The following is a 17,645-nucleotide window of genomic DNA, read 5'->3' as shown; positions in this document are numbered from 1 at the left end:
CTCTCTCATCAATGTTTCTCTCTGTCTTTCCCTCTCTCTTCTACTCTTCCCTAAAAATCAATGAAAAAATATCCTCAAGTGAGGATTAACAAAAAAATAAAAAATAAATGATCCTAAACAAGTGAAGCCTTCACATGTGCGTATGTCCCTTAGCCTCACCACACCGGGTGGACGAGGTGTGGACCGCGGCAGCGCGTTTCCATACCCACAGCAAGAAGAGGGAGAGCAGAGACCACATCATGCTCTTGGACTCACTCCCCTGACCAGGCTCCCCTACACGCAGGCCATGACGCGGGTAAGTGGGTTCATTCCTTCCACCCTTCAGGAAAGAAGTCTGCTCATTCATTTACTCAACAAACACACCTTGTCCCAGGCATAGGAGACAACAGAAAACAAGACAAAATTTTCACAGAACATAAAGCCACCAAATTTCAAAACTGTCTCAAAAAAATGTATTTTTAAGAAATAGTTCTCAGGGTTTTCCATAGTTTTAGGTCCTTTCCCAAGGTCTGTTTTCTGTAGCTAAATAGCAGATTTAATGATTAACTTTAACTAGAGACCCTTTTCTCGGTAACTTAGAACATTTTTATTTAAGAATAATGTCTTCCCACAGAAAGGACAAGCAGTGCTGTGATCCTCCCTGAGCAGAGGCAAGGGAAGGCCTGCTAACCGTAAAGTCAGACAGACCTTCTGGGCCTTCAACTCAGGAGCAAGAGTCCTTCTCAGAAGAGGGGGTTGCCCTGCTTTTTTAAGTCCTGGACGTGCAGACCTCAGATGGGAAAGTCCGCTGCAGAAAAGGAGGGGGGTGAACTGTGCAGAAATAGGCTTCTTTTTCTGTGTTAAAAACACAGACTTTACTCTTTTTTTAAACTGGGCTGTCTTTATTGTTGAATTTAAGAGTTCTTTCTATATCCTGGATACCAGACCTGAGCAGATCTTGGCTTTGCAGATAATTTCTCCCATTCTGTAGGTTGTCTGTTCACTTTCTTTATAGTGCTCTTTGAAGCACAAAGTTTTTAATTTTGATCAAGTCCAGTTTATTTACTTATTTATTCATTTAAAAAAACTTTTTTATCCTTACCCAACGAGTGCTGAAATTTTTTCACTGATTTTAGAGAGAATGGAAGGGTGGGGGGGGAAAGAAGAGAGAGAGAAGTATCGATGTGACAGAGACACATCAATTGGTTGGCTCCTACACCAACTCCAACCGGGGGCAGGGATTGGACCTGCAACCCAGGTACCTGCACTTGACAGGGAATCGAACCCACAACCCTCCAGTTCGCAGGCCTGTGCTCTAACCACTGAGCAATGTTGGGCTTAGGTTGCTGTCCTTTCACTGTGCTCAGAAACCAGTCTAAACCAAGGTCATGAAGAGCTAACGTAAAAGCTTTGTACCTAACTTTACACCTCAGAGACGTCCACTGGGAGTTCTATGGCTTTCACTCTTCCATTGAAGTGTTCGATCCATTTGGATGATGCTTTGTGTGTGGTGTGAGGTAAGGGCCAGCTCCATTCTTTTGCATGTGGACGTCCAGCTGTGCCTGCAGTCTCTGGAAAGGTGACTCTCCCCAGTGGTGTCGTAGGCTGTTGTAAGTCAGCTGACTGCAAACGGATGCGCTGGCTCCTGCATCAGTCCCAGCCCACTGATGGGGTGACTGTCCTTATGCCAGCACCACGCAGCTTCTCTCATCAGTTATTAGTTTCTGCAGAAAGGGGAGCTAGGGTTTCGGTCGGGATTATAATGAACCTACAGATCATGGTGGGGAGTGTTGTCATCTTAAAAATATCAAGTCTTCTAATCCATGAACATGGGAAGTCTATTTAAGTTCTTCAATTCCTTTCAATGATGGTTATAAGTACAAAAGTCTTGCACTTTTTATATTTACTCCTCTTTCTTTTGATGCTGTTGTAAATGGAATTGCTTTCTTAATTTCACTTTGGATTTTAATTGCTAGAAATACAATTGAATTTTGTATGGTGATCCAGTGTCCTGCAACCTTGACAAACTCATTTATTAGTTTTTTCTCCCTAATGTATGTGTGGACACCTTAGGGTTTTCTACATACAAGTGCTATGATCTGCATGTGTCCCCTCAAAATTCCTATGTTGAGATCCTACCCCCCAATGTGACAACATTGAGATGTAAGGCCTTTGGGAGGTGCTTCGATCATGAGGAGGGAGTCCGTGCGAGCCGGAGAGCCCCACGTGAGGACACACAGTGAGACGGTGCCAGCTATGAGCCAGGGAGAGGAGCATTTATAAGAAAGTAATGATTTTAACAAACTTGTTCTATTTATCCAATTATATAAAAATGACTCTGTACTCTAACTATATAAGTAAGCTATTTACAAATCTTATATCTAAAGAAGAAAACACACCTCATTATTGAAGAACGTGTTTAAGACTAACTGTCCGCGCTCTCTTCGGTCCTCGTCGGGGGAGACTTCATATTCTGCCTGAGTGCAGAGACGACGGGAGAGAGTGTTAGCTGCGCTCCTCGAGGGCGTCAGGCGGCTGCAAACCTCTGGCTCTGGAACTGACTGGCAGCCACGCCCAGAGCAGCCCCCTGTGCCAGGGCCTCCTGAGCGCTGAGGGTTAATGACACAGCAGAGCAGCACATTCCACGATGCTCGGTCTTATACTTTCAGCCACGAACTGTGGCCAAACAAATAAGCAGCTCACAGAAGTGCCCAGCAGGCACCCTGGACACCCGAGTGCAGTTCCCAGGGACTCAGTCACCGGCCACAGGGGCCGGGGGAGACTGTCCCAGGGACTCAGTCACCCACCACAGGGGCCGGGGGAGACTGTCCCAGGGAGTCAGTCACCCGCCACAGGGGCCGGGGGAGACTGTCCCAGGGACTCAGTCACCCGCCACGGGGGCCGGGGGAGACTGTCCCAGGGAGTCCGTCACCCACCACAGGGGCCGGGGGAGACTGTCCCAGGGAGTCAGTCACCCGCCACAGGGGCCGGGGGAGACTGTCCCAGGGACTCAGTCACCCGCCACAGGGGTCGGGGGAGACTGTCCCAGGGACTCCGTCACCCGCCACAGGGGCCGGGGGAGACTGTCCCAGGGACTCAGTCACCCGCCACAGGGGCCGGGGGAGACTGTCCCAGGGAGTCCGTCACCCGCCACGGGGGTCGGGGGAGACTGTCCCAGGGAGTCAGTCACCGGTCACGGGGGCCGGGGGAGACTGTCCCAGGGAGTCAGTCACCCGCCACAGGGGCCGGGGGAGACTGTCCCAGGGAGTCAGTCACCCACCACAGGGGCCGGGGGAGACTGTCCCAGGGACTCAGTCACCGGCCACAGGGGCCGGGGGAGACTGTCCCAGGGAGTCAGTCACCCACCACAGGGGCCGGGGGAGACTGTCCCAGGGACTCAGTCACCCACCATGGGGGCCAGGGGAGAGACTGCAAGAACAGACAACGCCACACAGGCCAGAGGAGAGGAAACATTAAAAGCAGAACCTGACCAATAGCTACACATCAATAAAGGACAGGCAAGGAGGAAGAAATGGAAAAAAGGTAAGAGAAGAAGCAAACGAGAGGAGACCACAAAGGACTGGCTGAGAGCGTTTCTAGAAGAAGCCACTCAAGGCCCACAGCCATGGGGACAGCAGGAGGGGCCGGGAGGCAGCCCTGGGCTTTGCAAGTGGAGAACTGAGACTATGGACCCTGAAAGCCAGATGGCGCTGAAGAGAAAGTGAGGAAAAGCAAAGCAAAGGAAGTTCATCTACTGAACACACAGAAGTACCCAGGGAGCGAGTCCTTGTGGGGGACCCCAACCTCGCCCTCCACTCTGTGCCCTTCACAGGCCCAGCTCGGGGATGCGGCTGCGCAGGCGGGTTCAGCGCGTGCTCCTGACTGGGGCGGGCACAGCGCTCGCCTAAGGACCCTGCCAGCTTCCGGGATTAGTGGGAAGGAAGCACTGTGTTCCGTGGCAGTCTTTGGATGTGGGCAGGAACAACCAGTTACTCAAACACAAATGCACCGCTGCTGCGATGGTGAGTGCAGGGCGACTCAAGTCTGCATCGCTGGCTGCACGAGGGAGACTCGCCTAGACAGCCCGGTGGGCCTGACTCATCCGCTGAAGGTCTTAAAAAAGCAGAGCGGAGTCTTCCTGGAAGAAATTTCTGCCTAAAAGAGCGGCTTCACCCCATTTCGGAGTCCCGCCCTGCCTTCCCAATAGCCTGCCTTACAGCGGGCAGACTCTCCCAGCCAGACCTCACAGCCAGGAAAGCCAATTCCTCTTAGTATATCTCTTCACATCTAACTCCTAATGGCCATGTTCCTTTCACTGAGCCTGACTGGTACAGATGTCATAGATCTCTGAACTCCTAAAATATAGCAGCTTGGACCTAACCGGTTTGGCTCAGTGGATAGAGCGCCAGCCTGCAGACTGAAGGGTCCCAGGTTCAATTCTGGTCAAGGGCATGTGCCTTGGTTGTGGGAACATCCCCAGTAGGAGGTGTGCAGGAGGCAGCTGATTGATGTTTCTCTCTCATCGATGTTTCTAACTCTCTATCCCTCTCCCTGCCTCTCTGTAAAAAATCAATAAAATATACTAAAAAAAATAAAAAAGAATGTCTAAAATATAGCAGCTTGGCAAATATAACCCAACTAGAGGCCCAGTGCACGAATTCATGCACAGGTGGGATCCAGCTGGAGGTGGGGGTGGGGGGGGGAGGGCGGTCTCGGGTGGTTGGCAGGCCCCACCCCCTGGTCAAACTCCCGGTTGAACTCCCAGTCGAGGGGACAATTTGCATATTAGCCTTTTATTATATAGGATACGTTAGACATATCACATTCTACCGGAGCCCAGCAGGCAGCCCCACTGCATCAGAATTCTACCTTTAAAAGGTAATTGCCTCCTTCACAAGCCTCGTCTTTTTCTAGTAATGGTACCAGGAAGGAAAGGGGGAGCCCCAGGGAGTAGGGAGCAAACAACAAAATAGTCAAGAGCTTCAAGTGTTTTTCTGAAAGAATACATTACAAACACGTGTCTTTTAGAAGCTACGTCAGAGAAAAAAGGGAGTAAACACTCAATGACATAAGATAGTGCTCTAGGTATAGGAAGTAGTCAATACATATTTGCTGATACACCCAGGACAGAGAAAGTGCCCTAGGTTTGGTAAGAGAGCTTTTCTGCTAGAGTTTACCAATTTTCTACTGTTAAGTTGCCTTCTGAATTTCAGTTTCAAGCTTCTACATTTGCCAGAGCTATCTCTCCAGATTCAGAAACGCAGGATTCTTTACCCATCAGGAAATCTCAGGAGATGACAAACCTGAGAATGTGGAACATTTTATAAGTCATAAACTCCACTTGCCCTGACTATCCTTCTTACACTGAGTTTACTGCCCGTATGCTTCGGAGCCAGTGCAGGAAGCAGACAGCACCTGCTATGACTGAGGAAGGCTACCTCTCAGGGGCTGCCCATAAGCACATGGTCTTCATTAGCTGTCCAACCTTCTCACAAATTAAAGCAGCAAGTTTCAAAGTTACTCGCCAAGCACAGGTGCCCTCCAGCCCTGAGATGCAGTCCTGCGAGTGGCCGCTTTACGCCACAGGAGTGAGAGATGGGGGCCACTCACTCCCCCTCCCCCCACTGCCCAGTCAACTAACTCAGGTCCCCTCCAGCACAGAGCAGCTGGGTCAACACAGAGAAACCGCTCACCACCGCGTCCAGGAACTCAATGCACCGCTGCAGGCTGTACTGGGTGCTACAGAACTGCCGGAAGAGAAGTCTTCCTATTGGCTGCTTGTCGCACAGACTGCTGTAATCCTTTTCTGGGTGAAGAAAGGAGGAAACATAATGGTTACAATTCAGAAAATGCTACTTCAGAACCTTACACACCAGATATAATAAGAGTCAAAAATAGTATTTGCAGCATTTTTTAGATCACTGTTTGGTTTACCCATTTAGACTGGCCTATCATGACGAATATTTGAAATACCGAAGCAGAGCCAAAGGTCGCTGGAAGAATTGGCAACTAAGGTGTGTGAAGCTGCTGGGTCGCCCTGCTCCCCAAAGGAAACACGCGGGGAGCAGTGTTCCCGAGGGGACTGGGTCACGGTCACACCACGGAAGCAGGGAGGTGCCCGAGACAAGTTACATGCGCGAGAAATACACCGCAGGAAGGCGCTGAATTAGACCCCGGAAACCCTTTCCATTTGGCTACCTTTCCATACATTCACAAGCGACAAATACTGTTAATGCTTAATGATTTCTTAACTGCTCTTGGGACCTTTTTTCCTTGTCTTTTCAGAGAAATAATATGTTGTCCACCTTACCTTACCCTAAACACTAACACTGTTTTGAGAACAAGGCACTAATATCTGGTCAAAGTGTCAAGGGGGATATAAACAACCATGTTCAAAACAGGTTAATTTAAACTTCGGCGAGAAAATCAGCTGCCCTGTTAGCAGTGACTTTGAACTTGAAATGAACATAACCATGTTCAAGTACTTCTGCAATGGCTCTAAGCTGAACAATGAAATGAAATTCATGAAAAGCAAGCAAGCCATGACCAACTCCTCAGCTGCGGGGGAGATGCAGGGAACGCAGGGAGCTACGCCGTCCGCTCTGGACCACTGAGCTCGCACACAACACAGGCAAGGGATACACTTGGGGCCCAGGGCACAACCACGGTTCCCACATCAGCAAAGGTGTTGTAAAAGCCCCACAACCCGCTGTGTCCAATTTCGCTACATTTTATTTTTAGGGAATATATTTATTCCCTAAATAACTAACTATAAAAAATATATTTATTTTTTTATCATTTATTTACTTACTTACTTGAAGCTCAATGCACGAAATTTGTGCAAGAGTACACCTTAAACCCCCCACCCCACCCCCGGCTGCCAGCACCAGCTTCCCTCTGGCACCTGGGACCCCGGCTTCCCTCCCAGCCCCGGCTTCGTCTGGAAGGTCGTCCGAAAGGACATCCAGAAGGACGTCTGGTCTAATTAGCATGTTATGCTTTTATTATTACAGATTTTTCATTTTAATCCTCACCAGAGGATATTTGTCCATTGATTTTTAGAGAGAGTAAAAGAGAGAGGGAAAGACAGAGAGAAAGATCATGTGAGAGAAGCACATAGATCTGCTGCCTCCTGCACGAGCCCCGGCCAGGGCCCGGGCTGGGGGGGAGCCTGCAACCCAGGTACATGCCCTTGACCAGAATTGAACTTGGAACCTTTTGGGTCCAAAAGTCAACGTTATAGCCACTGAGCCAAACCAGCCGGAGACTTACTAACTACAATTTTAAAAAAGACATGAGGCGGTCAAAAAGCGATGCTCCTTAAAAGTTATGTTTTGCCCTAGCCGGTTTGGCTCAGTGAATAGAGCGTCAGCCTGCGGACTGAAAGGTCCCAGGTTCGATTCTAGTCAAGGGCATGTACCTTGGTTGTGGGCACATCCCCAGTAGGAGGTGTGCAGGAGGCAGCTGATTGATGTTTCTCTCCCATCAATGTTTCTAACTCTCTATTCCTCTCCCTTCCTCTCTGTAAAAATTCAATAAAATATATATATTTTTTAAAAAGATGTAAGGCCCTAGCTGGCTTGGCTCAGTGGATAGAGTGTCGGCCTTCAGACTGAGGGGTCCCAGGTTCGATTCCGGCCAAGGGCACATGCCTGGGTTGCGGGCTCCATCCCCAGTGGGGGGGTTGTGGGAGGCAGCTGATCAATGATTCTCTCTCATCATTGATGTTTCTATCTCTCTCTCCTTCTCCCTTCCTCTCTGAAATCAATAAAGAAGTATATTTAAAAAAAAGATGTAAGTTTTTGCCCTGGCCGGTTTGCTCAGTGGTGTCAGCCAGTGAACTGAAGGGTCCTGGTCAAGGGCATATACCTCGGTTGCAGGCTTGATCCCTGCCCTGAAAGTGAAAGGCAACCAATCTTTCATAGTGATGGTCTTCTCTCTCTCTCTCTCTCTCTCTCTCTCTCTCTCTCTCTCTCTCTCTCTTCCCTCCCCCACCCTCCCTTCCACTGTCTCTAAAAAATCCATGGAAAAATATCCTGGGGTGAGAATTACACACACACACACACACACAGGCCAGTTTTTAACGCTTTCCTTCCGAATCTGAAGGTTAAGCACTGTCCCTAGCTTCCTGGTGAGGCGGCAGATGAGCACACAGGCAGGCCGATCTCCCTCCCAGATCCCCGTGGAAAGTGCTACAAGTTAACACAACAGCAGCCACATGAGCCATGACGCCTCCTGTGGGAAGAATACAGGGTGCCCTCACGAGTCAGAGAGAGAGCTGCTGGGGTCCGAGCTAAAGGAACATCAGCTGAGACCCCAGAGATAAGCTGGGGCTCCCACAAACCTCTATCACGGGAGCCCCTCCCGCCCTGGTCAGAATGGCTGGACCCACTTTACAGAAAGTGGGTGTCTGCCCAGAGATCCTGGGACCCCGCCGGGAGAGGCAGAGCCCGGCTGAAGGAACTAAAATGTTGGCCAAGCCAAGGGATTGTGTGTGCGGCCACCGGACCCCCACTGGCGCACCCCCCAACCAGAACACGAGAGAGAGAGAGAGAGAGAGAGAGAGAGAGAGAGAGAGACAGAGAGAGACAGACAGAGAGAGAGAGAGAGAGAGAGAGAAGAGAGAGAGAGAGAGAACACGCCCCGCAGGAAGCACAGCTCTGCAACCACGAGGGAAGCCACGCTGGCCGTGAGCGAACAAACGCAGCTGTGAGCACAAACCCGAATAAACCGAAAACCTTACTCAATTCCATCACTATCCAACGAGAAGACAAAAATGGGGGCATTTCCCAAAATGTAAGAACTCAGAAACTTACCTGCCCAGGCGTCGGCAGGACCCCCCGGAGGTGCGGACAGTGCGCGGCACTTTCCCCTCCGTGCCCCAACCACCCCTGCCTGCCTCAGGGCACAGGAGACCTACACAGCCCAGCACCGACTTTAATTCTCAGGATAATCTAGGGCCCAAGACTCACAGAAGGTGAGTGACTGACCCCACAAGCAGTTCAGAGGCTGAAAGGCGGACATGGAGGCAAATGTAGAGGCAAATGAAGCTTAAAATTTTGTTTTTAAAAACAGGGTCAGATTTTCAATAGCCTGATGCCTACAAAGGAGCTTCTCTCGACCCTCTAAGGAGCCTGCCACCTACGAGGGGACAACGGGCCAGCAGGCGGCTCTGCAGCTGGGGGGCCAAGAGGCAGGAGGAGCACCATCCCTGGAGAGGAGTGAGCAGAGCTGGAGGGAGGAGGGAGGAAGGAGGAGGGAGGAGGGAGGAGGGAGGAGGGAGGAGTGGGCACGGGACAGTGCTGGCTCCTGGGAACGGACAGAAGGGAGGGGCTGTCTGGGCTCCCAGGAGCAGAGAAGGGCTGCAGCGCAGCGGCCAGAGGTAAGCAGTGGGTGGCAGACGCCTCTTCACCTGCTGCCGTCTCCAGGGAGACCTTACCCACTGGCAGTCTGTGACTCCTGGATGCCACCTACAGATATCGCCTCGATCTACAGCCCGGATTTCTCGGAGCCCTACATGCACACCTTCCATCCCAGCGGCTCCTCCCACTCCGAGCCCCTCTCTGAATGGACCAGACCTAGACATCACCTCAGTCCCTCCTCCCTCCTTCCACACAGAACTCACCTGGATTCCGCTTCCGGAAGTCTCATCATTCCTGTCTTCACCCCCCCACACCAAGCTGCCGTCTCCTGCCTGCACAACGGTGAGCCCCCATATGGCCTTCCTGTCCCCACTCCTGACCCTCTCAATCTCATTCTTCACACTGAAGCCTGAGAGACCCTTCGAAAATGTGAATCTGATTACATCATTCCTCTGCTAAAAACCTGACAAAAACCCTCAGCGGCTACAAACCCCGCCCTCTCCTGCCCCGCCCCCCCGCCCCCAGTCGTCCTCAGCCATGAGGGAAATGCAGCTCAGGGAGGAGGAGGGGCCGGGAATGGACAGGGATGCGACTGCTTTGGAAGAGGGTCAGGCAGTTCCTTGGAAAGTCAAACATGGCTGGTTCTTATAAAGGTGCCAATTCAATGCGAAAGAACAGTCATTGCAATGAATGGGGCTGGGACAACTGCATATCCAGAGGAAAAAAATGAAACTGGATCCTTCTCTCACCCCAACACAAAGATTAACTTCAACTGGACCAAACACCAAATGTAAGAGAAAGCTTAGGTGCGCGTCTTCATGGCTGTGGATTAGGCAGTGGTTTCTTACCTACGACACCAGAGCACAAGCAGCAACAACAAACAGTCAACTGGACTTCTTCAAAGAAGAGACTTGTGTTCCTCAAAGGGCATCATCAAGACAATGAGAGAAAAGCACAAAGTGGGAGAAAATATTCGGAAATCAAGTATCTGCTGTGGCCTAGTACCCAGACGCATGAAGATGCTCACATCTCAACCATGGACAGACGGCCCTTTAAATACGGGCCAGGAAGCTGCTGTTGTTAAATGCTTACCCAAGCCAAAACCGGTTTGGCTCAGTGGATAGAGCGTCGGCCTGCGGACTGAAAGGTCCCAGGTTCGATTCCGGTCAAGGGCATGTACCTGGGTTGCGGGCACATCCCCAGTGGGAGATGTGCAGGAGGCAGCTGATCGATGTTTCTCTCTCATCGATGTTTCTAACTCTCTATCTCTCTCCCTTCCTCTCTGTAAAAAATCAATAAAAAATATATTTAAAAAAAAAAAAAGAGCTAATTTAAAAATAAATAAATAAATAAATAAATAAATAAATGCTTACCCAAGGGCTGATTTTCCAGAGTGGAAGGGAGGGAAGGGCAGAGAGAGAAAAACATCAATGTGAGAGAAACACATCCTTCGATGGCCTTCCGCATACAACCCCCCCCCAAGGGAGGAGGGGCGGGGCGTGAACACGCAACCGAGGCAGTGCCCTTGACTGAGAACTGAACCCACAACCCTTCAGTGCTCGGGCCAATGCTCCAACTACTGAGCAACAATGGCCAGGACTAAAAATGGGCAAAGAATTTTAACAGACATTTCTCCAAGAAAACATAAATGGCCAATAAGCACATAAAAAGATGCTCAACATCGTTCGTCTTGGGAACTACAAAGCAAAACACAATGAGATACCACTTCCCACCCACCCGGCCGGCTGCAGTGCAAACAAAAAGGAAAATAAAAAGTGCTGGTGCGGATGTAAAGAAATTGGAATCCCCATCCACTGCTGGGGAATGGAAAGGGTACAGCACTGTGGAAAACAGTGTGGCGCTTCCTCGGAAAGTCAAACACAGGATTCCCTCCCGCTCAGCAATTCTAACTCTGAGTATATACACAAAAGGAAGTGAAAGCAGGGGCTCAGACGAATGTCTCCACCAACGATCCCAGCAGCTTACTCACAACAGCCCAAAGGCAGAAACGTCCCCAATGCCCACCAACAGATGAGTGACCAAAATCCAAATTAACATGTGCTGTCCACATTAATGCCCCTGAATTTTACGTTAAAATGGTTAAAATGGTAATCTTAGTATTTCTCACCACAATAAAAAACTCGTACGTAAATGTTTGTAGCAGTATTACTCATAACTAGAGGCCTGGTGCACGAAATTCATGCATGAGTATGGTCCCTAGGCCTGGCCGGTGATCCGGGTCAATCAGGTTCCCCACCTCCCTGCCTCCTCCTTCCCTCGCTCCCTTGGTGCTCCGCCGCTGCCACTAGTCACCTACCCTTTTCCACGCCACCCCCGGTGGTCAGCACACTTCATAGCGAGTGCTCAAACTCCCGAGGGACACTTTGCATATTAGCCTTTTATATATATATAGACATAAAAATAAAAACAATTCAATGTCTATTAACTGATGAATAAATAAAATGCAATATATCCTCACAACAGACTATTACTTGCCAACAAAAGTGAATTAAGTACTGATTCATGCTACAGCATGAATGGCCTTGAAAATGTGTTAAATAAAAGAAACCAGTCATAAAAGACCACTTAGTATATGGTTTCCATTTACATGAAATATCCAGAAAAGGCAAGTCCAGAGAGCAGATTAGTGGCTGCCTAGGACTGAAGGGGGAGGGAATGGGGAGTGACCCCAATGGGCATGGGGCTTCTTTTTGAGGTGATGAAAAGGTAAACTTGATTGTGGGAATGGTTGCACAACTCCATAGCTATAAAAATCACTGAATTGTGCACTTTAAGTACGTAAACTGTATGGCATGTTAATCACATCTCAATAAAGCTGCCATTGTAAACACATAATGAGGCTGAAACAACTGGATAGGTCTTGGGGGAAACTACCTTCTTTATACTGTCTGGAATTATTTTATTATTTTTTAAAATATTTTTATGGATTTCAGAGAGGAAGAGATAGAAACATCAATGATGAGAGAGATAGAAACATCAATGAGAGAGAATCATTGATCGGCTGCCTCCTGCACACCTCCTACTGAGATCGAGCCCACAACCCGGGCATGTGCCCTTGACTGGAATCAAACCTGGGACCCTTCAGTCCACAGGCCGACACTCTATCCACTGAGCCAAACCATCTAGTGCTGAAATTATTTTTGATAGTTAAAATATCTAAACTTTCTTAAAGGAACTATAATACTAAAGAAAAGATGGATTGATTTTTTTAAATATATATATTTAATTGATTTTTTACAGAGAGGAAGGGAGAGGGATAGAGTGTTAGAAACATAGATGAGAGAGAAACATCGATCAGCTGCCTCCTGCACACCCCCTACTGGGGATGTGCCCACAACCAAGGTACATGCCCTTGACCGGAATCGAACCTGGGACCTTTCAGTCCGCAGGCCGACGCTTTATCCACTGAGCCAAGCCAGTTAGGGCTGGATTGATTTTTTTAAAAAAATTAATCTTTGGTGTCTTCCCTAAGCACAAGACTAAGTACAAAAACGAAGAAAATTGATATATATTTGTCTACATAAAAAATTAAAACTTCTATATGAGAAAACATACTGTATGCCAAAAAAGCAGATATATAAAATATATTCACATTTGAATATCTAAAGATAAGTTCCTTTCATACAAAAAGAGCCTTTACAAATGAGTTAGAAAAAGCAAAAAATTTTAAAAACTTCATGAAAATGCTCAACCCCATCCATAAATAAAACGAGACGATTTTCAAATTATAGTTTATCTTTATTAAAAATATTGAAAACAATATCATTACTTTAATATGTTAACAAGGTCACAGGCAAAGAAACCTTGTAACATATTGTTGGCAGGAAAGTAAATTGATACAACCTCTTTGAAGAGTAATTTGGCAACATCAAAATTTTGAATGCATATACCCTTTGAACTGAAAAACACATCTTTTAAAAAATACAATGATGACTGCCCTGTAGACAGGGTCCACATCTGACTTCCTGTGCGCACATCAGGACTGTAGCTAACTCTCCCTCCTCACAGCTGCAGGGTTCCGGTAACGGACAGGTCACCTTCCATCTGACTAATCCTTTCCTGAAGTTACCATCAGTCCTTCTTGTCCACATGCATAGAGAACTGTGTGTGGAAAGAGCCTGAGAAACAGTTAACAGTGTCACTGCTATGGCCATACACATATAACTCCCATTAGGAAACCTACAGCTTTACTTCCCTGGGAAGAACCATGAAGACAGAAGAATGTATATATAATTTTTGAAACAAGAAAGGAACTCAAGACATAACACCTAACAAGCGATACAATGCCAGAGGCGCCGCAGACACAGCAGAGCCGTTTACTCACCAATGGATTGTCTAAGCTCGTTGCACTGGCTAACAGGGGGCAGCTTCAGCATCTCCCTCCATTTTTTACTACGACCACTTTTTTTGCCATATCCTCCTAAATTTGGGGGGGAAAGAGGCACTTTTTAAATGGTCAGAAATATCTAATTATAACAATTATTTCCACTGATGGCATTTACTATAAGCCAGATACTTTTCTAGAAGTTTCACAAATCTACGCTCACTAAATCCTCCCACCAACCCTCTGAGATATACTGTTGCTGTGCTCATCATAACCCTAATTTTACAGGTGAGAAAACTAAGGCACAGATATGTGAAATAATTTGCCTTGCCGGTGTTGCTCAGTGGTTGAGCAAGCCTTGTTCAATTCCGGGTCAGGGCACATGCCTGGTTGTGGACTCCTTCCCCAGTGAGGGACGTGCAGAAGAGAGCCAATCGATTCTCTCTCATCATTGATGTTTTTTGTTTTGTTTGTTTGTTAATCCTGACCCAAGGATATTTTTCCATTGCTTTTTAGAGAGAGTGGGAGGGGGAGAGATACACAGAAACATGGATGTGAGAGAGACACATCGATTGGTTGCCTCCTGCATGCCCCCGACCAGGGCTGGAGATTAAGCCTGCAACCGAGGTACATGTCCTTGACTGGAATCGAACCCGGGACACTTTGGTCCGTGGGCCAACACTCTATCCACTTAGCCATACCCACTAGGGCTCATCATTGATGTTTCTATCTTTCTCTCCCTCTCCCTTCCTCTCTGAAATCAATAAAAACATTTTTTAAAAATAATAATTTGCCTAAAGCAGTTATAGCTAATAAACAGAGAGGCTGGGGTTTGAACCCAAGTAATGACAGTAGACAGAGGGGGCCATGCTGCACTAAGGGGTTGTACTGTCACCTTCTTTTTCTTGAATTTAACAAAATAACAAATCACCCCCTTCCTCTCCAATTGCTCACGAATTACCAATTAAATGGCTAGGACTGACAGGGATACAAAATACAGACACAAGCTGTGCCCTGCCCTTACAGATTACAATTTAGCCTAAGAAAGAGTCATTGACTACACTGTGTTAAGAACCCCCAGTTCCCAAAGGACAGTGTCTCCAGGCTGGAAGAAAGCTACAAGAAGAGGAGGAAGGTAAACTGGAACCCAAAGGACAGAAACAACTGAAGCAGGAAAAAAGCACGAAGCGCCCACTGCGAGAAGGTTGGAATTGAAAGCATTACATACTGTAATGTGCCCGAATGAAAACCAAAGCTGTTCATTTCTACAACAAAATGCATTAAGTAGCTCCAGTCGTGGGAACAAATTAAGTGCAATGAAGGAAACAAAAAATGTTGGCTAACACACACACACACACACACACACACATGCTAGTATGTGTGTGTGTATATATATATATATATATATATACACACACATATATATACACATACACACACACTAATATATATATATATATATACACACACACACACACGCTAGTATGTGTGTGTATATATATACATATATATACACATATACACACACACACACTAATATATATATATACACACACACATATACACACACACACATACTAGAGGCCCAGTGCACGGATTTGTGCACCAGTGGGGTCCCTCGGCCTGGCCTGAAGGGAGCGGGTGGAAACTGGCTCTCGGACATCCCCAGAGGGATCCCGATTGCAAGATGCGCAGGCCAGGCCGAGGGACCCCACCTGTGCAAGATCAGGCGCTGGGGAGGGACCACGGGACAGCTCCAGGGCGCATCCAGCCCCTCTCACCCAGTCCCGATCAGCTGGACCCCAGCAACAAGCTAACCGCAATTAAAGGTGGTAAATTGTGTAACAAATGTATTACATACACAAAACCCTAACATTTTTTAAAAGAATGATTTTTGTCTTTTATTAACAGTATGATTATTTCATACTTCCCTAGAGTGTGTCTGGCATAATGGCACACAAACAACTTCTTCAATGCAACATCATTTGCCAACATGAATATTTCCCTCAGTTACATTCAATCCAGGGTGGGGCAAAAGTAGGTTTACGTTGCTTGCATGTAAAGTAACAAATAATTGATAATCGCACAAGAATAAACTGTTTCACGTGCTCACAATTGTAACCCTGCTTTTGCCCTGCCCCTATCATGTTTCCCGCGGACAGCATGGCGGTGGACAGTTACATCACTGACAAAGTGATGGACCCCGGTGAGTCCAGTACCACCGCCCTGAAAGGAGACTAACAAACGTTCGGTTTGGGACCAAAAAGAGAGAGACTGGTTTTATTTTAAGTGAATCTAGAAAGTGACAGGGCCATTCCCAGCCCACATAGGAGGACTTGCTGCGCTCCAAGCCAGCGCTCCCTCCGCCTCGAAGCCAGCATGCGGGGTGCACCGGGGACCACTGCACACGCAGCGCCCAGCAGACCTTCCCGTGTCCAGCCTGGACGCTCTCAGCGGCCGCCACGGCGGGCGACCCGTGGTCCGAGAGCCGCCTGGCCGCGGGCGGCTACTGCTCGGGGAGGGAAGGCCGTCCCGAGCGCCCCGAGGCCCGGCCTGCTCCGGGATGGAGCGCTACCGCCTCCGCGTCCCGCAGCCCCAGCAGCACGCACTCCGCTCCCGAGTCCCACCAGGCACAGGCGGCCTGCGGCGGACCCGACGCCACGCTGGGCGATCGCTCGCTGACCCTGTGGTGCTCGGAGTGCCGCCTCCGCCACCGGCTCCGCCACTCCAAGCCCTCCCGGCGGCGCCCACAGCCGGGCCGAGCAGGCGGCCCCGCTTCCACCCGCAGGAACCGGGTGAGCGCGGGCCTCCCTCCCCCGCCCCGGGACCCGCCTTCCTGCTCGGCCGCTGCTGCGGGAATCCCCATCCCACGTTGGGGCTGGGCGTCTCCGAAGGCTGGGAAACCGCTGGAAACCAACAGTAATTAATATAAATGGGAGGAGTCAACAGTAATTAATATAAATGGGAGGAGTCAACAGTAATTAATATAAATGGGAGGAGTCAACAGTAATTAATATAAATGGGAGGAGTCAACAGTAATTAATATAAATGGGAGGAGTCAACAGTAATTAATATAAATGGGAGGAGTCAACAGTAATTAATATAAATGGGAGGAGTCAACAGTAATCAATATAAATGGGAGGAGTCAACGGTAATTAATATAAATGGGAGGAGTCAACAGTAATCAATATAAATGCGAGGAGCCCGGCAGAAGGCTGGCAGGGACTCCTTCTGCTATTCACACGGTGAAGATTTGCATTTTATCACCTGCTGCTGACTCAATGGCCTAACCAGGGGTGGGCAAACTTTTTGACTCGAGGGCCACAATGGGTTCTTAAACTGGACCGGAGGGCCGGAACAAAAGCATGGATGGAGTGTTTGTGTGAACTAATATAAATTCACAGTAAACATCATTACATAAAAGGGTACGGTCTTTTTTTTTTTTTTTCTTAGTTTTATTCATTTCAAACGGGCCGGATCCGTAGTTTGCCCACGGCTGGCTAAGCACACTCCCCAACCTGGCCATCTTCCTGTTCACTAAACGTCCGCATTCCTAAAGGCAATCGCATTCCTAAAGGCAATCGCGTGTCCTAGAGAATAAAAGCAGCCGGGACGGAGACTGCGGAACTTGACTTCTCCGGCCGAGTCTTCCCCTGGCTCCCCCATAATTTCAAAATTAATATTTCGTCTTGTGTGTCAGTTTGTGCGTCAGCTTTCTCCAAGCCTTTGAACCCGAAAGCCACGCTGGCCGCGGCCTTTCACAGGAAACCGCTTCGTGGAATCCTCACGAGTGGGAGGGGGCTCAGCGCAGACACAGCCGCGCTCCGTCTCCCTCGAACTAATCCACTCCCATCCCCCACCACCCCCGGTGCATCACACCCCCACCCCCACCCCCGTGCATCACACACACCCCCGGTTCATCACACCCCCCCCCGTGCATCACACCCCCACCCCAACCC

The 17,645-nt window shown here is 48.7% G+C and overlaps 1 protein-coding gene across 23 annotated transcripts in view; it reads right to left on the bottom strand.

The window, feature by feature from the left end:
• Positions 1-14,089, bottom strand: part of GRK4 (G protein-coupled receptor kinase 4) — a 46,346-nt gene extending 32,257 nt beyond the window's left edge. For 5 of the 23 annotated variants that reach the window (XM_023745370.1, XM_023745374.1, XM_023745371.1 and 2 more), the window contains exons 1-3: positions 13,687-13,908; positions 5,673-5,785; positions 2,379-2,456 (exon numbers count right to left, since the gene is read on the bottom strand). In XM_023745370.1, the coding sequence (XP_023601138.1) occupies positions 2,379-2,456; positions 5,673-5,785; positions 13,687-13,738 (243 nt within the window). In that variant the 5' untranslated portion in view covers positions 13,739-13,908. Of the gene's footprint in view, positions 1-2,378; positions 2,457-5,672; positions 5,786-13,686 lie in introns of those variants that run through there. The other 18 variants (XM_023745378.1, XM_023745375.1, XM_023745382.1 and 15 more) reach the window with 11 other exon arrangements.
• Between the last annotated feature and the right edge of the window lie 3,556 nt (positions 14,090-17,645).

This window comes from Myotis lucifugus, unplaced genomic scaffold (assembly GCF_000147115.1).
Source record: "Myotis lucifugus unplaced genomic scaffold, Myoluc2.0 scaffold_540, whole genome shotgun sequence".
NCBI classification, from domain to species: Eukaryota; Metazoa; Chordata; class Mammalia; order Chiroptera; family Vespertilionidae; genus Myotis; species Myotis lucifugus.
Note: the sequence above shows the minus strand (reverse complement) of the source record. Positions and strands in the feature narration are given on the sequence as shown.